The 27369-nt window shown below is 40.7% G+C and overlaps 1 protein-coding gene across 1 annotated transcript in view; it reads left to right on the forward strand.

The window, feature by feature from the left end:
* Positions 1–27369, forward strand: part of slit1a (slit homolog 1a) — a 122842-nt gene that overhangs the window by 50298 nt on the left and 45175 nt on the right. The window contains exons 5-15 of the mRNA XM_079841942.1: positions 5199–5270; positions 5355–5426; positions 10133–10204; positions 13148–13311; positions 14199–14346; positions 19787–19858; positions 20843–20914; positions 22398–22469; positions 22588–22731; positions 23945–24108; positions 26437–26460. Of these exons, the coding sequence (XP_079698068.1) occupies positions 5199–5270; positions 5355–5426; positions 10133–10204; positions 13148–13311; positions 14199–14346; positions 19787–19858; positions 20843–20914; positions 22398–22469; positions 22588–22731; positions 23945–24108; positions 26437–26460 (1076 nt within the window). The remainder of the gene's footprint in view (positions 1–5198; positions 5271–5354; positions 5427–10132; positions 10205–13147; positions 13312–14198; positions 14347–19786; positions 19859–20842; positions 20915–22397; positions 22470–22587; positions 22732–23944; positions 24109–26436; positions 26461–27369) is intronic.

Consider the following 27369-nt stretch of genomic DNA (forward strand, 5'->3'; position numbering starts at 1 on the left):
TATACAAGACAAACTAAAATATTTTGTCAACAAAAAACAAGTATTAACTTTTTAAAATAAAATAATGGCATTTTTTAATCATTAAAAATATAAGCATTTTTGAGTTTGACTACAAACACGTCGCTAAATACAGCTATACAGCATAGTTAAAAACATAATAATAATTAATAATTTCTGTTAACTCTCAGTCATTATTCATCCTTTTCTCATGGTTTCTCAAAATAATTCATAAAAGTATAGAATATAGTGGCATATTTCTAATAGGGGCTCATTGTAACGCATGTTAACACACACACACACCATCTGCACAACTGGGATGTAAACCCTGCTCGTGTCTTCTGCTGTTAGATCAGCATTAAAGAATGATCTCAGCTGTTAAATAACATATAAGATTATAAAAATATCAGATTTGTCTTATTTTAAATAAACACAAAAAAATAAACTTAAGTAAGAAATGTACGTTTGCTATGGTTAAATACATGTTCAGTGATATCTTCCAGAGATTTTTTAATTTTGGTGCTATTTTTTCTCTAAATAATGTTGAAATGGCAAATGGTTCGTCATTCTGGAGACACTGGAGCTGCGTTTCCCACGAAGATCCGCGACTATTACGCAGGAATGAGAAAGTAGTTCCTAGCCATATCGGTGTAGAAAATCGCAACTTTTCATTTTCAGTTGGTCTTAGCACACGATGTAACTGTAGAAGAGTCAAGTTTTAAATAGGACAAATACTGAAAGTGTCTTTGGTCATTTTTTGAATGAGATGCTAATGGACTGATCAGAATCAATGATGTATGCTAAGCTATGCTAAAAGTGCTACTGCCAGATACAAAGATCGGCTGAATGGATTCAAAAACGGTAAAACTCAACAATTTAACTCTAGGGGACTCGTAAAATGCCTATTTTCAAAAAAAGTGGAGTGTTCCTTTAAGCATGAAGAGAACTCATCCGCCTGGTTTGGCCGCTCGTTCTAATGTTACCCTAGATAAATATGCGTTATTATTCGGCACATATCCAAGTGTTTGTGTGGAGTGTGGAAGCTGAAGTATAGCGTGCTTACATGACATGAAGGCGCCGGCGCGGTCACTGGCGTCTCTTTTCCTGACAGCGAAAACAACTTAAAATACTCCATAATTTATGGTGATACAGAACAAACAGGACTCGCGCTTTCTTTCGTCCTATAGGCCTAGTCTGTAGCCAGGGCGCCGCTAGCAATTTTGGGCCCTAATAAAGCATATGATGTTGGGTCCCCTACTGCACCAACCTAGCTATCCAAAATCTTTGTCTGCAATTTAATAATACTGACCAATTCCCCCTTCGCCGCAAGTTTGATTGACAGGCGATCGGACCAATCACATCGCCAAATCTGGCGTTTTGTCCGACAAAGCCGTCAGGAGAGTTGGTACACTGCAAAAAATGCTTTTCTTACTTAGTATTTTTGTCTTGTTTTCAATCCAAATTTCAAAAAAATCTTACATTAAGAAGCATTTACTAGACAAGCAAAAGTTTTTGTCTTGTTTTGGGGAAAAATAACTCAAAATTATGAGTTTTTGCTTAAAAAAAAGCAAAATAATATTGTTTTCTGTTTGAATTGAGATTATTTTGCTTACCCCATTGGCAGATTATTTTGCTTATTTTAAGTTTTGGTTATTTCCCACCAAAACAAGACAAAAACTTTGCTTGTCTAGTTGCTTGTATTTTTTAGATATTTGGACTGAAAACAAGACAAAAATATTAAGTAAGAAAAGCATTTTTTGCAGTGTAGATTAACCTCGGTGGACTTGAACTTGGAAAAACGGGTTGTACTGACGTCTTTCCGCGGTTGAAACAACATTTATTTTAGTGTTCATTCATGTTTATTTCTTGCTTATCAATGAACTAGAAGGAAGAGATGATGGGTTCATGAGCAGCTTTAACTGCTACAGCGATCACCACACATTAGCCACAAAACAGTATTTATTGTTTACATGTCTTTTAAAAAATTACAATTTCAAAGTTGAGACTTTGTTTCATTGCTCAGTCCTGTCTGTCGGCGTGTTGTCAGTGTCCTCTTTGCTCCGCGATGTGTTTTCTCTACGTGAGAACGTGTGTGTGTGTGTGTGTGGTGTGAGAGCGCCATGGCTTGTCGGACATAGCAACAGTAAAGGGGGCAGGTCTTCGCGAACGGTCAATTAAGCTCCTCTCGCTCAACCCAGAACGCCCCAATTGGCTGATGAAACATTGATTAAAATTAAGATACAATTTATACAAAACAAAACTTAATGAAGTGGTCACAATCATGTCTGACCCACTCCATGTCTCCTGGCATTGCGCATCTTATGATGTGTCCTTTTTCACTCATGCTGTTCACTTTTCGTAATCAACATAGATTGACAGATTGACAACATAGACATAAAAATAACATTATAATATTTAAACATAAATATAAAACTAAATACATTTTCTTTGCTGGATTTTGCCGGAAATGCAGAAATAAGCAATAATTTCGTTATATTTGTAACTCTTTGGTAGATTTTACTTTTATAATTTCTATTGCTTTACTACTAGTACTGTTTCTACTAATAAAACCGATCTCTGGGGGCCTCAAAAGTAAGTGGGCCCTTAGAATCGTCCTAACTCCCACCCCCCTGTCTGTAGCGCATCTCAGAAATGGACCGAAACTAAGCGCATCAGGCTTCTTACCTCACATAGGCTATATTATGAGAAACAAATGTGTACTTTTAAACTAACAAATTCAAACGAAAACAATATTCTCTGCTAATGTAATCCGTATGAAAAGTGCATTCCTCTCTAAAGGCGCGTCCATAGGAGAGGCAGCATCATCAGCTTCATCTCTCCAGCCGACACTGACTCAGAAAATACTAGTTTAATAATAAACAAATAAAATGTCTCCTTGTTTTTTCCCCCCCCCGACACATTTATAATAATCATTACTTTTGCCGGTGCTTTTCGCAAGCGTGCGCGCCGCTTCCATGCACACAGTATACACTGGTAAAAATGATGTGTTGGATTTACTTAAAATATATATGCACCATTTTTGCAACACACTTTTTAAGTAAACCCAACTTGGAATAATTTTACTTTAAATTAACAAGAACTACTTAAATATTTGAGTTCACTCAACATTCTTTACTTAAAAATATATGTAACACGATAGAATCTACTAAGTAATGTTAAGTTAACACAACTTGCACATACTTGCATGTTACATATATTTTTAAGTAAAGAATGTTGAGTGAACTCAAATATTTAAGTAAATATAACAAAGGTTTTCTTGTTAATTTTAAGTAAAATTATTCCAAGTTGGGTTTACTTAAAGTGCGATGCAAAAATGGTGCATATATATATTTTAAGTAAATCCAGCACATCATTTTTACCAGTGTAGGCTATTTAAGCAGACTAATTAAATTAGCCAAAATGTGCAATTCAATTAATGACTAGTCCACTAGAAAAATCTTTACAAAACATTTACTTAGTTGCCATTATTTAATCAGTAGGCTCCCTCTCTTCTACATTAAATTAGTTTGCGTTAACAGCTAGTTGATAAACAAATAAAATAAAGAGAATGGATTTTTCCTGTCACCACCACACAAAGCACCGTTTTTAAGGTGACAATTGGTTATCAATATGAAGCTTGTAGGTATTTAGAAGATATTGTATTGTATCTTACATTACAAAGATAAAGACTGACATTTTGTTAATTAAACAAAAATCACTTTAATGTTATAAAAATTTAACTTTTGGGGGGGGGGTTTCTTAGATGTATTTTGACTACTTTTTGTATGTTGTAAAATTAGATAACGAAGATATATTGACGAAAAAAAAAAACATTTAATAGGGCCTCATTGATTAATTTTGCCTCAATGTTGGTTCGCCTCTGCCTGTGATGCATTACTTATGAATCTCTCATGAACATTTTGAGAACATTTTGTTAAATTCAGAAACGGTTGACTCAAGGGTGTCTAGTTGCGTACTCCGTTTGTGTGTGTGTGTATTATGTAATGTGATTATGTTGTCATCCGTGCACAGAGGTGGACAAAGTACACAACTCCATTACTTGAGTATAAGTAAAAGTACTATTGGTTAAATATAACTCCATTACAAGTGAAAGTTGTAAAGACAGATTTTTACTTAAGTGAAAGTACCGAAGTACTTGCTTTTAAAAGTACTTAATATCAAAAGTAAAAGTAAACGCATTATTTTTTTTATTATTGTTGCATTGTTATATGAATGCACGCTGTTCCATCATGGTGGTTTAAGCCAGTCATGCTAGCATACCTTGAACACATTTAAATACTTGCTTAAAAGTTACAAAGCTCTTATCAAAGTCAAAATCATACTAGAAAAGAAAGGTTTCTACATTGTGTTTATTTGACAGGATTATGTAAAAACATATTTCTGAAAGGACTTCAGTTAACATTATTAGTCCAACTACATCGTTTTTGCATGCTAACTAACATCATTGTCGAACGTTAGCTATGCGTTAGCGCTCTATCCACAAGGCTATGGCAACTTGGCGGGTAAATCTATAAAAATCATTTGACCGACCATACTTCATACCACAGCAAATTTTGATTTAGTTTTAGTCAGTCTTTTGACTACAACATTTTATGCATCTGAATTGTTTTAGTTTTAGACTAGTTTTAATTGACTATAATAAGAATTTAGTAGAATTAGTAGAACTAAACTTCAGTACTTGTGGTCTGGCGTCTGAGAGGCAGCTTTCTGTGTGCACATTCGTGTCGTCGCACTTTTGAATTTTAACTTTTAAGTATGACTTTGGTCATGTGATCCTACAAGAGTGATTACTGATCGGCTGTCTGCAAGAAAAATCAAATCCTGTTTTAAAGAAGAAAACAAATCATCCACTGACTTTCAAAGCGGCTACGACTTTCTACTTCGAGGGCCTTGATAGAAATGGAGTAAAAAGTACGATATTTGTCTTTCAAATGTAGTGAAGTAAAAGTCATAAGTTTCCAGAAAAAATACTACTCGAGGAAAGTACAGATACTCAAAAAGTGTACTTAAGAACAGTACTCAAGTAAATGTACTTAGTTACTGTCCACCTCTGTCCGTGCAGAACATGTAAACAACATTTCATTGACTTCTTTAAGTCAAATCTTTTTAAAAGTAAATTTCAGACAAGTCAGCATCAAAGTTTGTCATACTTCACTCATCTATATATTTTCTTTTCACAGAGACTTGAGTGAGAACTTCATCCAGGCGATTCCTCGAAAGGCCTTCAGAGGAGCCACGGACATCAAGAACCTGTGAGACTCGTGACAGCACAGCATTGAGTCCAGAGATCACACTCCAGCGTTTGCTAAACATCATTTCCCTCTGTGTTTTCACAGTCAGTTAGACAAGAACCACATCAGCTGCATCGAGGACGGCGCTTTCCGTGCCTTACGCGGGCTCGAAGTTCTGTGAGTATAAAAACCACCACATCTCATCAACTAATCAAGAGCGAGTCTCGACCATCCAGCATTCATCTGTGGGATGTTGTGTGGCCAATTAAAATGTGATCATTTGCGTCATTTGATTCCTGTATTTGCATTGTTGTAAGGGTATGTTTAGGGTTGGGGTAGGTGTAGGAGTTAATAAAACACATCTGGTAAGTAGCACATTTATTTATTGTTATTTCATTGTGAGATTTTGAGATTTTGTTGTTAACTGCTGTATAGGTAAGGTTCATGTTTGCCATGTCAAGTCTTTGTTTTATGTTTTTGATCTTTTGATTAAACTGCACTTGGGTCCTACAACTCACCTCGTCAGTGGATACTTGTGACAGTCCTGACCGCATGTTAAAACATCTGGATGGACAAATGTTCGTGATTTCTTTTAGGATCATAGACTAATTGAATTCATGACATTAATAAGTCCAACAGGTTAAATCAGTCAAATCAGTGACATTAATTAAATAATCGAATGCTATTAACACACTTACCTAAACGGACATTACAAGAGTTAATCCTGTTCTGTGTCATTTCACAATTCAGCTCGTTCTGTCATCATTTAGTCATTTTTTAATCACCTAATCTTCTTTGTTTTTGCTGCCAGACAAACGCATCATGAAGTGATTTGTCCTGTCATTGTGTTCATTGTCTGTTCTGAGTTCTAGTCCTTCATTTGTTGTCGTAGTCCCTGATTAGTGTCACACCTGTTCCCCGTTGCTTTAATTTCCTTCCTCGTGTGTTCTTCCTCAGTTCTTTGTCTTGTGTTAATGTTATGTTGTGTGTGTGGAGTGTTCTCTTCATGTTCATTAAAAGTATTATGACTATTCGTTCATCATCTTTGGGTTATCAACACAGCCAACCCCTGACAGAACGAGAGACCTAGGAAAGGATTTTTTTAACGGCGAATTAATAACTCTGGACATGCCCGCAGTTGTCCTCCTGCTGGAACAGGGGGATCGCTCCCTCGAGGATCACAAAAGGGTCTTTCTCAGCCTGGCGTGCTTTGCTTACTACCCCGATCAAGCGTCCATATTGGTGGAGTTCGTAGGGATGAGGTCCAGACGCAGAGCTGGGTTACAGAGGATTTGTTATATTATAAACTGGTTAAGGAGGTGTTTCCTGTGCTATAGTCACCGCTGGTCCCATTCAATTCCAAATCGTTCAAGTCGTCCAAGTCGCCGCTGGCCAGAACTGAGGGTGTTTTTACACCGGGCACGTTTTCTAGGTCCGAGTCCAAGCGTTATTGTTCCTCAACTTGATTCTGTTGAACCCTGGTGCATTTGCATTCATCTTACGTCATCACAATGCACGGCCATGATAGAAAACAGAACGTGGATCAATATATAGTGTTTTTTATTAATTTGGTGCAACTATGTGCAACTGAGAAAACGACACTTGGGTTTACTGTATGTGTGTCGCATAAGGCGGCTTTCTGCTGCTTGGAAACACTCTTTTGAGGAGACGGTGGATTGCCATTCATTTGCCGCCCTGATTGCACTCGCTATGCTTGAATACACTGCAGGCTCTCTCTCGCTCGTATCTAAGGTTAATCATCAACACCATCATCTCTTACATGTGTTTTATTGAACTGAATAGGCTACATCCTAATTGGCTAAAATGCATGCACGGGTAACTTTTCTTCCTGAACAAGTGCGCACCCGAGTCCATGTTGCTTTCACATTCATGTGAATCGCACCATAGTTAGAGTGCACAGAACTTAAGGCCTTTGCACACTGAGTCCGAAATTTTCGCATGCGTTTTTTCGTATTCGTGATCCGAAAAATTTGTCACGCACAGAGACCTTGCACACTGAATCCGATGCGTATTAATGAATGCGTTACGGAAAAAAACGCAAAACAATACAAAATGCCGCCTTCAAGTAGTGAGGATGATTTTTTTGTCCTCTCTCTTCTTAAAAAGAGAAAAAGAAAGAGGAAATAATGGGTCCATCATCCACTCCTGCGATCGCATAGACAGGAAGGAGAGTTCCACCTCCTTATCAATGACCTCGGATTATCCAGACCGATTCAAAGTTTACTTTAGACTGTCAGTGGCTCAGTTTGATGCTTTGCTAGTGATACTGGAGCCACATATTAAAAAGAAGACCACCAATTTCCGTGAATCAATTGATCCTGAACAAAGACTGGTAGTATGTCTCCACACACACACACACACACACACACACACACACACAGACGCGTGGTTTACAGGGACTTGGTGTTCTATAATTATAGCTGTGATATAATAATATTAATAGTATTTTTGATACAATAATATTTGTATATATAAGGGTATCTGAGCACTGGCGATTCATTCACCAGCATTGCCAGCAGTTTTAGGTTGGGCATCAGCACTGTAGATGGGAAAAGCGGATGCAAAAAATGCAGAAAATCGAACCTGTTCCGAATTTTTTTTTGACAGACGAAAGTTTCGGAGGCAGTGTGCAAGCGTGATTGACATAATGTGAGGTCGAATTTATTTTTTGACGTGCAAAAATTATGCATGCGAATTTCGGACTCAATGTGCAAAGGGGTTTAGACCACCTCCTTCAGGTAGTCTCGGGTTCGGTACCTCAGTGCATTTTCCATGCGAACTGTGCCCCATTTCTAACTAAACTGCCAGTGTAAAAACTCCCTGAGTATTCGTTACCCAGCTCCAAGTCTCATTCATCACAGGTGGTCCTGCCCAGCCTTCCTCTCCCTCCTCCACTGTCTAAGTTATCCAGTTCCTCAGCCTCATCTTCGCTGTCTCCTCTCAGCCCCTTGGCTCCTCCAGTGGCTCCGTTCCGCCTTGGGCTTCACAGTCATCACCTCCGCCTTGGCACATGGATTCCGCAGCTCCACCTAAACCCTCCAAGCCCCGGACTCCACTTAAGCCCTCCGACCCTTCGGCTCCACCTTGGCTCAATGCTCCTCCGGCTCCACCTTGGCTCAACGCTCCTCCGGCTCCACCTTGGCTCAACGCTCCTCCGGCTCCACCTTGGCTCAACGCTCCTCCGGCTCCACCTTGGCTCATGGCTCCTCCGGCTCCACCTTGGCTCAACGCTCCTCCGGCTCCACCTTGGCTCAACGCTCCTCCGGCTCCACCTTGGCTCATGGCTCCTCCGGCTCCACCTTGGCTCAATGCTCCTCCGGCTACACCTTGGCTCAATGCTCCTCCGGCTCCACCTTGGCTCAACACTCCTCCAGCTCCACCTTGGTTCAACGCTCCTCCGGCTCCACCTTAGCTCAATGCTCCTCCGGCTCCACCTTGGCTCAACGCTCCTCCGGCTTCACCTTGGCTCAGCGCTCCTCCGGCTCCAACTTGGCTCAACGCTCCTCCGGCTCCACCTTGGTTCAACGCTCCTCCGGCTCCACCTTGGCTCAACGCTCCTCCGGCTCCACCTTGGCTAAACGCTCCTCCGGCTCCACCTTGGCTCAACGCTCCTCCGGCTCCACCTTGGCTCAACGCTCCTCCGGCTCCACCTTGGCTCAACGCTCCTCCGGCTCCACCTTGGCTCAATGCTCCTCCGGCTACACCTTGGCTCAATACTCCTCCGGCTCCACCTTGGCTCAATGCTCCTCCGGCTACACCTTGGCTCAATGCTCCTCCGGCTACACCTTGGCTCAATGCTCCTCCGGCTCCACCTTGGCTCAACGCTCCTCCGGCTCCACCTTGGCTCAACGCTCCTCCCGCTCCACCTTGGCTCAACGCTCCTCCGGCTCCACCTTGGCTCAGCGCTCCTCCGGCTCCACCTTGGCTCAACGCTCCTCCGGCTCCACCTTGGTTCAATGCTCCTCCGGCTCCACCTTGGTTCAACGCTCCTCCGGCTCCACCTTGGCTAAACGCTCCTCCGGCTCCACCTTGGACTGCCATCCCTAAGGCTCTGCCAGGCTCCCTCGTCCTGTACCACCATGGTCCTCACTCCCACCGTCTCCACCCCGGTCTGCCAAGCCCAAGCCTCCAGCTCAGTCACGCCTGCAGCTCCACCCTGGCCCTCCAGGCCTTCGCCGTTACCTGGCTCTTCGGCTCTTCCTTTGTCTCCACCTCCACCATCTCCACCTCAGTCAGTCGTCTCCCTGGTTTTGCTTGGCCTCTCCACCATGGACCTTCTTTATTTCTTGGCTCTAGGTCCACTTCCTGCTCCTCCTGTCTTTGATCTGGTTCCTCCACCATGGCTTTTCCCACCTTTATCGCCTCCTGGTCGTCAACTCCTCTGTGTCTTCCTCAGTCTGATCCTCATCCTCCTCCCTCCCTCTTCAGTTTAAACAGTGCAAGGGTGCACTTTCTGGGAAATGATTAGTTATATCACGATCAAGTTTTATTCACTGTCTTGTTCAGTCATTCATTTGTTGTAATCATCCCTGATTCTTTGATTACCTTCCTTGTGTATTTAAGTGCTATTTGAACACACACACAAATTGTGGACATGATTTGAAAAGGTTAAATGGTCCTAAATATAATCATTGTGGTATTTCTGGAAAATTATGGGAACAAATTGATCATAATTATTGCATAAATATTATTTAGTACTATAAAATTCAATCAAAATAAAAAATATTAAACAAAAATATTATTACATTGAATTAAAAGAAAAAAAGGTTACATATGTGGTGTTCGGCCTCTTTTGACCGGAGTATGAGTGAGAGCCCTTAATGAGGAGACCCAGAGGGTTTAATTATCTTGATATTTTGCAGAACGCTGAACAACAACAACATCAGCAGCATTCCAGTGTCGAGCTTCAACCACATGCCCAAGCTCAGGACCTTGTGAGTAACACACACACACACACACACACACACGTACATAAAACACACACACACGTACCACACAAAGCATGCAATCACACATGCACACCAATCGTAATCACACAAGTCAATCTTCGAGAGAGAGAAAAAAACTCGCTCATTCTGAAACTTTAGGACTTCTTCAGAAAACAGAATGTTTATGTTTTTTTGTCTTTGACTTTCATTGTATGGACAAAAACATATTTCAAAATATGTTATTTTGTTCTGCAAGGTTTCAAATGATATGACAGTGAGTAAATGTTATGTTATGTGGGTTATGTGATGGGAGATGATAGATGCTGGTTAGTTTATATCTGGAATCAAACCCAGTGTTTTCTGTGAGATTTTGCGGGCCTGTAGCTCAATCACTAGAGTTTGCCGCTAGCAACGCCACGCTTGGGTTCGATTCCCTGTGATGTAAGGGCATTTTCAGACGTGTAGATCCTTTTCCTTGTTCCCAAACGGGGATTAAAATTGATACAGTGTTGCAATTTCTTCTTGGTTTGGTTTGATTTCACAAGGCAACATTTCTAAACAGACCAAAATGTGTTATTGCACATCACATGTGAGTCAACAGGCCTCTCATTGGTCAGAGCAGCTGTTTACATTCTGAGATTCTGCTCACTGTTACAATGTTGCAATACTTTCTCATAGCAGTCATTCATCAGGATGGATAGACTACAGCTTTGCGGGATTATTGTGGCTTTCTTAAAAGCTGTCGTTATCATTTTGAGGAAGAATGCTTCCTCTGTGTTTTGGACGGCTGTTCTGAAATATGTTAGTCAGACCAAATTTTAATTAACCATTTCACGATTCGTTTTGGGAGGATTAGCGAAACAAACACTGCTGTTTTTCACGCAATGTACATAATTACACATCATTGTGATAAAACATGGTCCATTGGGTCAGATTGCTTTCTCATCACATCGGGTTGCTGAATTACTCCAGAGTTCGTTTTCAAGTGGGTCAGACCATTTTTTGGGGGGTGCGGACATGAGTGCGAATGCCGTGTTTATATATGCCTTATTAAAATGTGCCAAGTTCTGAAACAAACGTTCCCAACGAGCCCTAAATCACATTAGATAACAGCTTCTGACAGACGCAAACATAAATCAACTTACATTGAGATGTTTTTATCTTTACTAGTCAAATTCAAACACATTTTTGTACTTCCTGTTGGGAAACTGAATTAAATAAAGTACATGTTTGTGCTTGTATGTTCTATATGGGAGTTGAACTGCAGTTTTAGGCCCATCTTTGCTGACAACTCAACACACACACACACACACACACACACAGTGTCATGCAGTTTTGGCGGGACGGCTCAGGCCACACGGCTCTGCCAGAAGCCGCAGTCCGTAATTCACACACACACACACACACACACACACACACACACACACACACACACACACACACACACACACACACACACACACACACACACACACACACACACACACACACACACACACACATACAGCACATTACCCCAGAAATAAACACCCCCACACACTGCTTTTATGAAATGTATATTCTGGTATTCCTCTGGAATTTCTCAAGCGTTTTACCACATGGAGTTTCTTTCTCATGATGTTCTGCTTTATTTATTTCTTTATTTAGTTATTCAGTTACAGAAACGGACATTACAGGTTTCCATTAAAGAATGTAATGAACATGATTAAAGTTTTAGAGGTTTGAAAGCCAGATCCGCGTGACCACAGTCAGTTTGTACGTTCCCTGTTTGTTATTTTATTATTCGCTTGCAGCAGTAAAGCAGGATAATTTTTCTAGTTCATTCTTAAGCATGCGTCCAATCATCTTGCAGACGTTCCTCCTTTACCAGACCCTACTAATCAGATGATGGAGTTACTGGGTAACGATAACTGTGTATAGGCCAAAGGGGCGGGGCCTGGTTGAGTTAGTTAGTAGTGTGTTGAAACTGGCGGTTATGTTAAAGGACAACTCCTGTGAAAAATGAGCCTAGGGGTGATTAACACATGGTTACCGAGTAGATCGTTCTCTGGGATGCGTTTTCATGAAATTCGGATGTAAAGAGTTTTATCTCTAAAAACAGATTAGCTTATAACGCTAGTCTATGGGGCACAGAATAAGTCAAATTAAATCGCTAGTTAATACCACTAACAAGGCTCAACATAGCCTCACACTAACACGGGAGCATAATGAGGGTCCCTACATGCAAACCCAAGCATTGAGAACTGTGTAAGTGTACAAACAGTTTAATAAGAAGAAACTTTATAAAGACAGTACATTACGCGTATACAGACAGGAGCCATCTTGGAAAACAGTCGAGCCATGAACGCTGTGCTAAGTCGATAGGAATTAAGTTCAGCTTAGCACAGCGTTCATGGCTCGACTGTTTTCCAAGATGGCTCCTGTCTGTATACGCGTAATGTACTGTCTTTATAAAATTGAGCCTTGTTAGTGGTATATACTAGCGATTTTAATTTTACTTATTCTGTGCCCCATATACTAGCGTTACAAGCTAATCTGTTTTTAGAGATAAAACTCTTTACATTCGATTTTTATGAAAACGCATCCCAGAGAACGATCTACTCGGTCACCATGTGTTATTACCCCTAGGTAATAACACATGGTTTTTCGCTTCATTTTTCACCGGAGTTGTCCTTTAAGGGGCGGGACATTTCCCAAACACCAATCACAACACACTGCTCCAGCCCACCAATCAGAGGACAGTGTGCTTTTCAGAAGGCGGGGCTTCATAGAGACAGGAAGTAAACAGAGCGTTACTGACAGACTGGGAAAAGAGGAGCCGCAACAATGGAGAATATGAGGAATAATCAACACTCAAGCAGGAGAACCTGCTCTAGTGGAGCACAAACACAACATCAGGGGCATATTAATGCGTCTTTAACATTCAGTCTTCCACTTTTCCTCCTCCAGCCGTTTACATTCTAACAACCTGAACTGTGACTGTAATCTGGCCTGGTTGTCGCAGTGGTTGCGCGAGCGGCCGACCATCGGCCTGTTCACCCAGTGCAGCTCTCCAGCTCCGCTACGAGGACTCAATGTAGCCGAGGTCCAGAAGCATGAGTTCAGCTGTTCAGGTAAGACAAGCCCTCAGTGACCAATCTGCCGTCCGTTCTCTATTCTGTTCCACTGATCTGAATTACAGTTTATCACCAAAACAACTGATCAGAGTCTAGTTGGTAACACTTGACAATAAAGGCCCCGATATATTCACCGCAAAGATTTTTTTTCCTCTGAATGACAGAATAAAAACAACAGAAATGAGAAAACATGAGCTGAGAAAGCATGTGATCATAGTGATGTGGATGTGTTTGAGATTCAGATCATGTCTATTTCTACACACTTTATACAGTAGATTGATCTAAAGCAGCAGCTTTACAGTATTAAACATGAACAACAGTGTCAATTCCAATCACAGCTTCAGTTTCTGCTGTAAAGCGGCTCTCAATGTGTCTGACCTCGATCGACTGAACAGAACCAATGAAGATTTACACCTCAAAGAAGCCACACCCACCTATTACATCATCACCACACGGACCAATGGGAGTTCAGAGGTGTTTAACCAGCCAGAGCAAAGTTAGCTTTGGAAATGTGTTTTGAACTTTTGACCTGATTTTTTTCGAAATGACGTCAAACCAGTTCTTCAGTTTTGCCTGAAGTAAATCGGGGCCTTCAGGTCGCATTATTCAGCGTTAGTTAATGCATGAGCAATACATTTGTTACAGTAAGATGACAAGATTACATTATTACAGTGTAATTACGCAAATAAGTACTGAGGAATATTATTCAACTACATGTACTTGCTATAGGGTTAATTGCTTATAATTATGCATAATTAATCATTCGTAGATGTAACTATGTCACCTTAAATGCTTTAGAAGTATCATCATGGTTAGTTCTTTCATCGTTAGACGACTGAAGCCTAACTTTAACCTTCTTATTCATTACGTCTGTCCCTCGGCAGGTCAGTCTGAGAGTTCTGGGGTTCAGTCGTGTAGTTTGGCCACGGGCTCATGTCCGGCCGTCTGCACCTGCAGTAATAATATAGTGGACTGCAGAGGGAAAGGACTGACGGCGATCCCGGCCAACCTGCCCGACAGCATGGCGGAGATGTAAGTTCCTGTAGCTCAAACAGTAGAGCATTACACAAGCTACGCCAAGGTTGAGGGTTCAATTCCCAGGGAATCCATAAACTGATAGCACGCATACCTTACATGCAGTGCAAGCCGCTTGGGATAAAAGCGTCTGCCAAATGCATACGTGCAAATGTTAGTCTGAGCTTTTTTTTCCCAGTACAAATATCCAAACATTCTTGAATCAAGATCTTGTTTTCTGAAAAAAATGTATCAAAATGAAGTGATTAAAATAAGAACAAATATCTGCCAATGGGCTCAGAAAAATAACCTGGTTTTCCCTTTGAGTTAAGTTCTTGTTTGGATGTTTGGAAAACAAGACAGAAATACTGAGGAAGAACATCATTCTGCGATCTCTGGATTATAGTCACATGATCTACGACAGAGACTGAACAGACCACAGGAATGTGCTGTCTGGAATCACTGCAATCCAAAGAATGTAAATTGTGTTTCTATATTTCCTACCGAGTGCCCTGCGTTTGAAGAGAAGGGAAATTCTGCAAGTGTTTAAGTCAAACTGTTATTGCCTCTGGCTCTGAAGGCTCTAAATGACCCTGACAAATGACTTTCCTGTTTTAAATGAGGCTTTTTAGACTGAAAACAACTGCTTTCTTCACAGTACTGTGGACTGAAGCCGCAGGGTGTACCATTAAAACAGACCCTTAAAAACACAACCAGCCGCCACAGACGCTAATGACATCCAAACCAGACGAAAAGACGAACCGGAGACTTTATCAGCATTGCTGATGTTCGCTGTGTTCTCGAAGTTTCTGCCATAACAGAATGATTGTATTGCCAGGAATGTATCCTACGACAGATCATTCCAGCCAGGCCACAGAAATCATACACACATGGGAAATTTATTTTTGGAAGAATTACAGAATACTGTATGTAGTATTTGCCTGTTAAAACACTAAAATTACTAATTTAATTTAAAAACAGCAAATGCTTTAATCAGTTTGTGAATGCACTCTCCTTAAAGCAGCTTGCAAATGGACAGTACAACCTTATTTTTAACGTAAGAGCAGGTGCAGCTATTTGTACATTGAATGTTGAGTGAATCTGGCTTCCAGTGTCATTCGCTTCCAGTTATTTTTAGCTGTACAAAACAGCTTTTTACCATATTATTGTCTTAATTATAAACCCATTCGTTTGTAGTGCAAACAGCTTTACCGTTTACTGCACTTCGTTATTCATCTAGTTATAACATTTTCCCACTGTGCTTAACCCCAGATCATCATCATTCTAAAAAATGGTTTTAACCCCGGGTACAGGAACGTTTCACTCAGAAGTGGGGTTAGCATCAGGGTTATGAAACCCTGCTCCAGTGCAGCATTAGCGCCACTTTTGCATCATTTAACCCCACATTGCAGTGCTAAAGGTGTGCAGCATAAAACAATGCAGTGTTGTGCTGCGTTCCAGACAACTCGTAATTCTGTTTTTTTCCCACCTTGTACTCAGAAATGATGTCTGGAATGCCCTTGAAGTCGAAAATCTAACCTGTGAACTCAGGGCAGATCAATCACCCCCGACCTCAGAAATACATGTGAACCACAAGCCAGAGCCCATCGCAGACCCTGAGCTGAAGCCTTCATCCTCATGTCCCTGAAGTCTGCACCTCCTCATGTGAAATCCTTAATTCCCTGATTCCCTCCTACATTCAAGCCTGGTCTCCACCGTTGGTCCCATTCAGTCCCAAGTCATTTCCGTCGCCATTGGCTCTCTCCAGTTCCAAGTCGTTCAAGTTATTCAAGTCGTCCCTGGTCAAGCCCAGCTCCAAGTCTTCATTGCCCAGCCCCAATTATCCTTCATCGCCTATGGTCCCGTCCAGCCTCCAGTTTCTCAGCCTCCCTTTCGCTGTCTCCCTTCAGCCTCTTGGCTTGTCCAGTGGTTCTGCCGTGCTGCTCGGATCTGCCTTGGGGTATCGAGTTGTCAGCAACGCCTTGGTGTATCCCTCAGATACACCTCCAGCCTCTGAACCCCGGACTCAACTGACCCATCAGCTCCACCTTGGTTCTACTGTCCCTCGGCTCCACTGTGGTTTGACAACCCTCTTGCTCACCCTGGACGGCTCCCCCATCCCTATGGCTACACCTTGATCCGTCATCACCCTGGTTGCGCCACAGACTTCTAGTCAGGGCTCTGAACTGGTTCAAGGAACGAAAACAAAAACCGGAAACGAACGAAATTTTAAGAGGAACAAAAAACGAACACGAAATCAAAATGAATTTGAATCGTTCTGAACAGAAACGTTAATTTGAAATGACCATTAACCGGTTAATAACGTTATTTTATCGTTCTCTTTAATATTTTAATTTGGCAGTGACCAATAATGAATAGAGTAGTTCAGCATGTGACGTTGACGGATCAAGCGTGAGTGAAATGTCATCTATGAATCTACCGGTAACACAAGTCAGTGTAGAGCGTGCATTTTCATGCTTCAAGTACATTTCTTTCCCTGCTGAGGTCTAAAATGAAAACGCAGGTATTGGAGGACATTCTTTTCGTACGTTTAAATAAGCAGTACGGACTTTAAGCTCAAATAGTCTGATTTAGGCTAGTTTGTAGATTTCGTTTAAGCCTATCCAAGTAGGTTACTAGCATCTATCAAACATTTGTCCTATAGTCTTTCAGATTGCCAATACCGGTCAATGTTTTCTATATAGACGGTTGATGCTTCGTGTTAAATGGTATGTTATATTGCATTAAATGATCAAGCTTTATTAGCTGACTGAATTTGATTATGTGATGCAAGGACGTGTTGCTCAGTGTTTGCTTTGAAATTACCAGCATTAAAAGAGCAATGGTTATCCAGTTTATTTATTCTTTATTCATACAATTTTTAAAACAAGTCGTGTTGAAAAAAAAGTTATGTACAAAGAATGTTATCACTCTTCTGAAAAGAATTAGGCATACAGGGGGCCACTTTCCGCTCCATTAAAACAGGTCAATATTTGTCCCGCTGTTTATGCTTTGTAATTAATGCTTGTATTTCTGTTGTGGTTTTAAAAATTTTATGAAATAAATATTCAAGTTTAATTATCATGCGTTATATTATTATTGAGTGAAAATAAGTCTTCATTTATAAATATTTGTTTAAAGTATAGGCTAAATTAAAATAACGTTATTAACCGGTCGGCGTTTTTGGAACAGTAATGTTTAATGAGGAACGCAAAAACGGAAACGTTAAAATATCGATTCTGCTCGGAGTGAACCGATTTATATTTTTTTCCGTTTTTAAGCCCTGCTTCTAGTCCTCTGGCTATGCTTCATCCCTCCACCCTTTCAGCTCCACTGGGCTTGTCTTTCCCTGTGGCTCCACCGTTGTCTTCACTCCCACTGGCTCCTCCATGTCTGCAGAGCTCCCGTCTCTGCCTTGGTCCAACAAGGCTGCAGTTACGCCTCAAGTCTTCTGCTCTTCGGCTCCACCTGAGTCTCCACCACCATCTGCTCCACCTCAGTCAGACAGGCTCCTGGCTCCACCTCGCCTCTTTTCTCCATTGGCCATGGACTTCCAGTCAGGCTATGTATCATTCATCCACCCCTTCAGCTCCACTGGGGTCTTCTTTCCCTCTGGCTCCACCGTATTCTTCACTCCCACTGGCTCCACCCCATTCTGCCATCTCTACCTCGCTCCCACGAGCCTGTGGTTACACCTTGGCCCTCCATTCCATCGATGTCACCCTGTAACTTCGGCTCCCCATCTCCGCCTGGGTCTCCACCTCAGTCAGACAGGCTCCTGGCTTCACTTTGCCTTTTCCCTTCATCGGTTCTCCCTGTGGGCCTTTGTCTTGGCATTGCTCTGTATCACAGTATGCCCCCTCACTCCTTCATCTCCTCCCTGGCACTTCCCTCCTTCCACTCCCCCTTGGACAGTTCAGTCAGTCGGGAGCTGCCGTACAGGAGGGGGAAGTAACCTCTACACTCTAAAAAAAAAGGCTCGTAATCATAGGGGAACCTTTTTTAGTGCTATATAGCACCAATTTTGGTGCTTCAGTGGTTCTTCAGCGGTTCTTCAGAGGTGCTATATAGCACCTTAGTCAAAGAACCGGTGAAGAACCTCTGAAGAACCGCTGAAGAACCTCTGAAGAACCGCTGAAGAACCTCTGAAGAACCACTGAAGAACCGCTGAAGAACCGCTGAAGAACCACTGAAGAACCACTGAAGAACCGCTGAAGAACCACTGAAGAACCGCTGAAGAACCACTGAAGAACCGCTGAAGAACCGCTGAAGAACCACTGAAGAACCACTGAAGAACCGCTGAAGAACCGCTGAAGAACCGCTGAAGAACCACTGAAGAACCGCTGAAGAACCGCTGAAGAACCGCTGAAGAACCGCTGAAGAACCACTGAAGAACCGCTGAAGAACCACTGAAGAACCTCTGAAGAACCGCTGAAGAACCTCTGAAGAACCACTGAAGAACCTCTGAAGAACCGCTGAAGAACCTCTGAAGAACCGCTGAAGAACCACTGAAGCACCAAAATTGGTGCTATATAGCACTAAAAAAGGTTCCCCTATGATTACGAGCCAAGAACCATTTTTGGTGCAATATAGAACCTTTTTTTTTTTAGAGTGTAGCCTCCAAACCCCGGACTCCATCTTGGCCCTCCGACCCATCGGCTCCACCTTGGCTCAACGTTCCCTCTGCTTCACCGTGGTCCCTCATGCCCTGCTAGGCTCCCTCGTCCCTCCGGCTCCACCTTGGTCAGTCATCACCCTAGTTGGCCCATAGACTTCCAGTCTGGCTATGCATCATTCCTCCATCCCTTTAGCTCCACTGGGGTCTTCTTTCCCTCTGGCTCCACCGTAGTCTTCACTCCCACTGGCTCCACCCCATTCTGCCGTCTCAACCTCGGTCCCGCGAGCCTGTGGTTACACCTCGACCCTCTAGTCCATTGATGTCATCCCGGAACTTCGGCTCCCCAGCTCGCCTGGGTCTCCACCTCAGTCAGACAGGCTCCTGGCTCCACCTTCCCTTTTCCCTTCATCGGTTCTCCCTTTGTCTTGGCATTGCTTTGTATCCCACTACCCTCACTCCTTCATCTACTCCCTGCTTCCCTCTGTCAGACGGGAGGGAGGATTAATGTCGCAGACTGCTTTTCCCATCATCCTACCTGGCACCTAAGCACACACACTATAAATTACAGAGACTAATGATTCTTGAGATTAGAAAAGTAATAAATAAATAATTGTATTATGGAAACAATCTGAACACATTAAGTGGCTAGAAAGTCATTTTCGCTGTATGTTGTACAATAATAATGCTAATAAACCGAATACAAAATATTGAATGGAGAATATTGATGGCAGAGACTACAGCATTAGTGAAGACTGTGACTACTTGATTGCAGGTGAAATGGAGTGGGAGTGTGTCTATTAGAGAGTGCAATGAAATGTTAACGCTTGTGTGTTTTTGCAGACGACTGGAACAGAACGGCATCAAATCCATCCCTCCAGGAGCCTTCTCTCCTTATAAGAAACTGCGCCGAATGTAAGTTATGCTACTCATTGATTGGATTTATTCATACAGAATCCAGTTTAGTCTGTCATATTCAATTCAAGATTATTTGTATAGGGCTTTTCACAATATTGTTTCATAGCAGCTTTACAGTGTGAACAGTATAATAAGTCAGAGATGAGACTGTGAAAGGAATGTCTATATGGCAGTGGGCAGGGCTTGATTTTGTCAGTGGGGAATTGATTAGATGGTTGTGGTTTGCTATTGGTGGATCTCATGTGAGTGACAGGTTGCCCCGCCCTCGTTATCAGAGAAGAGATGTCGCTGCAAGAGGGAGGGGAAGTTATTCTGATTCAAGATTCAATCAGGAACATGAATTTAAAACAATAATAATGATGTGCATGGAATTCCATAGAAAAGCAAGAATTGTCCATTTTGATTATGTTGACTCTAAGTTGGTTGGTTGGTGTTTTAAGGACATGCCAGCTTTCTCGTCTATTTTCATGGTGAGTAACAAGTTAAAAAACTATTAAAGCAATTCAAATCCTGTATACTGTATTGATTCAGGATTGACTCTTTTAAGTTTGCATCGATTCTGTTATTGTCCTGATTATTACTGTGAAGCTGCTTTGAAACAATCTGTGCTGTATGAATAAATGTGACTTAAAGTTGAGATTTTCCAGAAGCCGATTTGCTCATGTAGCCTGTCTTGTAAAAAGCTCTACAAACTCACATGACATGTTGTCGGGGAGTATTTTCTCTCTGCAGTCTGTGCTTGTGTGTGGTTTGATGGGTAGACCGCAGGCTTATTAAAGTCTTCTCCGTGGCCTATAATGCCTGCCGTTTACTAATAGTCCTCACCACAGACGAGCTGGAGGTTCAGACCTACCCATTTACATACCGACTGCCACATGAGCCAAAAACAGCCCAGACTCAGCGTGATCCTGGCAAACTCACTTCACATGTCGTCTGCTGACACTTTGACACGACCAAGTCTTTTTCTGTCTCTCTTTACAGAGATCTCAGCAACAACCAGATTTCTGAGATCGCTCCAGACGCCTTCCAGGGCCTGCGCTCCCTAAACTCACTGTGAGTGTGTGTGTGCTGTGATAGGTGGTTTGTGGCTTATCTCATGCATATTAATTAGGCCATGCTGACTTTCTGGGTGTAAACTCATTAATATTCATGGGACAACCCTTCACTGCATCTTAACTTACTGTACATCACCCACATGCTGTACGCTTGAATTCTCTAATTCGCTTTTGTTTCAGTTCCATCAGATTTAGTAAGTTAGAGGATTTACGAAAGGAAATTCCCCGATCTGTTCGCTTAAAATAGCTTTTTGATCTTATTGTGAATGAATCAGCTGATTGATGTTTCATTTTTATTTCATTTATTTTTTAAAATAACTGGTGAAGAGTCAGTCTTCTCTCCGGTGATGTATGCAGGATTCTCCAATCATTTAATCCGGTTTAAACTCCGCCCCCTGCAAGCTCATCTACATACACTTGAGTGCCATGCCCACATCTCATCATCCAATCAACAATCAATTCAAAGAACAAAATCCCATTTAACATTTTTCTTTGGCGATAATCCATTACACTCGGATGCACATCAAAATATTAAATTTAATTGCAAATTTAATGCAAAAAAAATCTAATTTTCTTAAATAACTTAAAAAAGGCTAAAACCCAGCTGACAAAAAGTATGCTCTGAGAGTGTTTTGCTAACGTTCCCATTAAGTTATGAAAACGTTATGTCTCTGAGCATTTATAATGTGCAGTTTTTAGATAAACGTTTTTTTCTTGGGTATATGAACGTTAAGGAAACATTCCATTGTATCGTTCTTCACACATTATGGGAACGTTACTTTTGAATGATCTCTGAACGTTCCGAAAAAAAGTAACATTTAAAACATGTTAGACCAACATTCCATGAACAATGTATAAATAACGTTTGTGGCAATGCTTTGAGAACATAATATATATTATAATTTATGCTGGGCACTCGATTAATCATCCAAAATAAAACGTATGTGTGTGTACAGTGTATAATTATCATGTGTATATATAAATACACACTCATGCATGTATATATTTAAGAAATATTTGCATGTATATACTGTATATATATATATATATATATTTATATTATATATAAATATTTTATATATAAATATACATTTTTTCTTAAATATGTATGTGTGTGGATTTATATATATAAATATAAATATATAACACAAACTTTTATTTTGGATGCGATTAATCATGATTAATCGATTGCCCAGCATTAATTATAATGAATTATATCTTTCAGAAATAATTGTAATCAAAGTTAAAATGCCTTATATTTGCAAATTCCTTGTTACATCTTAAATTGGTTATTTGTCATGTGTTTGAACGCATCAAAAATGTAACAATGAACAGATTTGTATTAAAATGTATGTGGTTATAAGTATTCATGATATGCATTACAAAGCAATAATATACTTTCCACCTATGACCTTTAGCCCTTATCTAGCAGTAAGGACGAGTGTACATGGTCTTCTGTTGATTGTCTCTCTGATGTTCAGGGTTTTGTATGGAAACAAGATCACGGATCTGCCCAAAGGAGTGTTTGATGGACTCTACGCGCTCCAGCTGCTGTGAGTGTTGAAAGAACTGTCCATTTCATCTCAGTTGAGATATTGAAGAGCTGTGATATGTAGATTATAAAACGAATGAACGCTGCTCACTGCTGTTCTCTTCCTCCTGTGTTTCCAGGCTTTTGAATGCAAACAAGATCCACTGTCTTCGTGCAAACACCTTTCAGGACCTGCAGAATCTCTCGCTGCTTTCTTTATACGACAACAAAATCCAAACGCTGGCCAAGGGCACCTTCAGCTCGCTGCGCGCCATACAGACCCTGTGAGCACACACACATTCATACCACACGCTCTTATAGCTCAAAATAAAATCGGAGAACTTTTTGCATGCCTAATGTTAGACTCTTAATATAGCGTTTAAATGTAGTGATTATATTTTCGTAAAAACAAAAATAGTGTGTTGTTGATGTAGTCCTGTAAACGGTCACCCACTTTTTGGCCTGGAGTTGGTCTCTTTTTACATTTACAAAGGAAAGTATAAGAAATTATAGAAGTTTAAGTCTATTGTAAAGCAAATGTACTGTACTGTAACTTGTTTTATTTATTACCAAACATATATTTTTTTCAAAATAATTTGCTATGAAATCAAAGCAATGTGTCCAGCCTAATTGTGTTCCAAATTTGAAGTTGATATCACAAAAATTGAGGTTTTTGTGATATTTTGTTTAGGCGTTTTACCTAAAACTCTTTTAACGTTTAAAAATGAATACATTTCTGTCACTTCTATCACAACACAGTGGCCAGATATGGACACTTGAGTCTCAGACCTTCCCAACGATGTGTGTTTCGTCAGGATTAGAGCAGATTTGATTATTAAATAGTGCAGTAAATTGAGTAAAAATGTGAATTATGGCTCCGCCCACTAGGGGGAGGAGCTCTGCTAAATGATTTAAACACTGTTGAAAGCATTCAAAATGGTTTTCGGAGGATGCATTTTTGAATATTTAAGCATTCAAATCTAATTTATAATGATTACTAAAATATCTGATTATACTTCCGATAAGAGTTACTTTAGGTAATACCAGCAAAAGTAATCCGATTAGATTAATGTAATCTTTTAGATTACACTTTTTAGGTTATGACACAGTAATTTGTAATCCGTACCAGTTTACATTTCAGAAGTAATTTATACGCACAATGTACTATAGATGATTAAAGGTTCCCCACACACACACACACAAATATTCTGAACATATTTAGAACATTTCCAATGGTTCCCAACTAACAAGTAGTAACATTTAAAAAACGTTTGACAAACATCCAACTAAAACGTTTGAGAAAAATTCTGCATGAATGATGTTTTTGTGCTAACATTTAGAGAACATTATTAAAGGACAGATAACCTTCTATTAATGTTACTGGAGGAATGTTTGTTCGTAACGTTGAGAGAACGCTCTGAGAACGTTCCCTGTTAGCTGGGTTACAGATTGACTCGTGTAAATGTGGATGAATGAATGTGTGTGTCTTGTTTTCAGTCATTTGGCTCAGAATCCGTTCATCTGTGACTGTAATCTCAAGTGGCTGGCCGATTACCTGCGCTCCAACCCCATCGAAACCAGTGGAGCCCGATGCACCAGCCCTCGCCGGCTCGCCAACAAACGCATCGGCCAGATCAAGAGCAAGAAGTTCCGCTGCTCGGGTAAAGCTCCGCAACACACTTCACAAGAGCAAAGAACAGAACTACATGCTCAAAAAAAAGAGTACAAAATTGTACCTTTTAGGGTACAAGTGGCCGTCACTGGGGTGGTTCCCTTAAGGGAACATTTCTGTACCTCTAAGTCAAGGGTCGGCAAGTTCGGTCCTAGAGCAGATGTCCTGCAGAGTTTAGCTCCAGCTCTACTCAGCCACCACAGTATAAAACACATGGCTCCCAGCATGCATTGCAGCATTAAAGGGTTAGTTCACCCCAAAATGAAAATTCTGTCATTAATTACTTACCCTCATATCGTTCGACACCCGTAAGACCTCTGTTCATCTTCAGACACAAATGAAGATATTTTAGTGTAAATCTGATGCTCTGAAAGGCCTCCATTGGCTCAACTTTACACTCTCAAGACCCTTAAAAGACACTAAAGACTAAAGTTACAAAGTCCATCTCACTACAGCGGCTCTACAATAACTTTATGAATCAGCGACAATAGTTTTTTTGCGCAAAAAAACCCTAAATAACGACTTATATAGTGATGACGATTTCAAAACACGGCCTCATGAAGCTTCGAAGCGTTATGAATCAGTGAGCCGATTCAGCGGTTCAGAGCGTTATGAATCAGTGAGTCGATTCAGCGGTTCAGAGCGTTATGAATCAGTGAGTCGATTCAGCTGTTCAGAGCGTTATGAATCAGTGAGTCGATTCAGCGATTCAGAGCGTTATGAATCAGTGAGTCGATTCAGCTGTTCAGAGCGTTATGAATCAGTGAGTCGAATCAGCGGTTCAGAGCGTTATGAATCAGTGAGCCGATTCAGCGGTTCAGAGCGTTATGAATCAGTGAGCCGAATGATGATTCGGATCGCGTGTCAAACCGCCAAACTGCTGAAATTTGGCGATTCAAACCGCTGATTCGACTTGCTGATTCATAACGCTTCGAAGCTTCATGATGCCGTGTTTTGAAATCATCATCACTATATAAGTCGTTATTTAGGGTTTTTTTGCGCACAAAAACTATTATTATTATTATTACATTGTGTCAATGGAGGCCTTTCTGAGCCATCAGATTTAAACTAAAATATCTTAATTTCTGTTCCGAAGATGAACGAAGGTCTTACGGGTGTCGAACGACATGAGGGTAAGTAATTATTGACAGAATTTTCATTTTTGGGTGAACTAACCCTTTAAGTATGTCACCATTGTTGAGATGCTGATTCTTGATTTCTGTGTGCATCTAAACCCTCCCACCCCCCCATAGAGTGTTTTTAAAAATCTAAATTCATAACGTCTGATCTGTGGCAAGAAATTATTGTCGGTGAATATTCTTTATTAACATTTTTACTCAGTGATGAGTTTAGTCAAAACATTTTCTTCATGATAGTTTTTGTTTATGGCTTCTTTTGATTTGAACAGATTATTTGTTTTGTTAAAACTGTAACAAAAACCACAAACTTACATAAGAAGCTAAGAGTCAAACCGCCCAACTAAAAGACACACTGATGTCCATAATGGAGACCAACTAAAGGATACACTGATCTTCATAATGGTGAATTTTGAAAAAAAAATTATCAACATCTAAAGCTCTGTTAATTCTCAATAAGAGCTTCTATAGACGTCTTTCACGGTTGGAGCCAAACTCTGCAGGACCGAACTTCTGCTCTAAGTGAGGAAAACAATGGTGTAATTGTACCCTAAGGACCAATTGTGTACCTTTAAAGGTACAGTCATACGCTTTGCTCCTCAAGGAACAAAATTGCACCTCGACTGTACCTTTTTTTCTGAGAGTGTACCAACCTCAAACCTCATGCACTGTTCAAAATTAAATCAATCACAAAGCCATCAAACACACACCAGCTCAAAAACAATCTGACTCTGACCTCTTACTGGAACGAATGAGTGTTTGCCACACGTTATCTTCAATTACAGTGAGTATCACATTGTAAACTGTTTGTGTCTCTTCTGCTCATGAATCTGATCTCCAGTAATCAGTGTGATATTCCTCCAGTGTAGATCAGCTGTTCTCTGTGTGAATATATAGTCAAGTGTCATTTATTCCTGTGATCAAATCATCATTCCTCCAGTCTTCAGTGTCACATGACCCTCCCTAATCATTCTCAAATGAGGATCTGATGATCAACATTTATGATGGCAGTCGCAGTGAAATTGTTTTAAATGTACACAATGGAACTGTACTACTGTACACACACATACTACTACAGCAGAGCATATACAGTAAGGCTCTGCTGGGCTCCATTTCCCCGTCATGTGCTGTATTGTGAGATGCTGATTGGTGATTCGTGTCCTCTTGTGTCTCCATCACAGCCAAAGAGCAGTACGTCATCCCGGGTGAGTGTGTGTCCACTTCACTGTACATCACACACAGCTTGTATTAATAGTGTGTGTTTGCACAGGTACTTTATTTCCAGTACACTATAAAAATGGTTTTCAAAGAAGAAAATACTATTTAATTTTTTCAACTTCAAAATGCAACGTTCAGTGTGTGTTACTTGCCGTTTCTTTGTAAATGTGTGTGAAATTTACTTACAATCTCGGTAACTTTATTACGTCCACTTTAGAGCTTCTAACTGTAAGTAGCTACAGGCCAACTCACTCTCAGTAGAGTATTAGTAGACTGCTATTATAGGGTTAGTAGAATAAGTTGACATGTAGTTGAAAAGTTACTTATATATAACATCGAAATAAAGTGTGACCAGTTTCTGAGTCAGAACTGAATCCATTTTTTTTTTGTATATAGAACTCAAGCGTTTTTACCCCCCCCCCCCGTGTTTTAACTGTTTTCATAGAAAGCTTAGAACATCAAACATTTTTCAAAGAATAAAACATGCGTAAACAGTACTTTTATTGTTTGTTTTTTTCTGCTGCTTCTTTGACTGTGTTTTGGTCAGGAGATTCTGTACTATTTCAGGAGATGCTTTATAGCGCCCCCTAACGTATAACAGTGAAAACACGAATGGCTGAAAAATGTATGCCAAAATGGTTCTATAGAAGGAGAACTGTCTTAAATGATTTTAGAGGATCTTGTAATCATAACTCACCGTCCCCTGGAGTGTGTGTGTGTGTGTGTGTGTGTCAGGGCCGGCCCTGACCAATTTGCTGCCCTAGGCAAGATTTTACTTGGTGCCCCTTGTATCAAGGTTTAGCACTACATGTTATCAGTCTAAGTTGCGGAAACACTGGTACTGTTTTATTTTTTTAATGCATTGATGTTTTTTAATTTTTATTGTTGTTGTTTTA

This window comes from Gobio gobio (assembly GCF_949357685.1).
Source record: "Gobio gobio genome assembly, chromosome: 18".
Taxonomy (NCBI): domain Eukaryota; kingdom Metazoa; phylum Chordata; class Actinopteri; order Cypriniformes; family Gobionidae; genus Gobio; species Gobio gobio.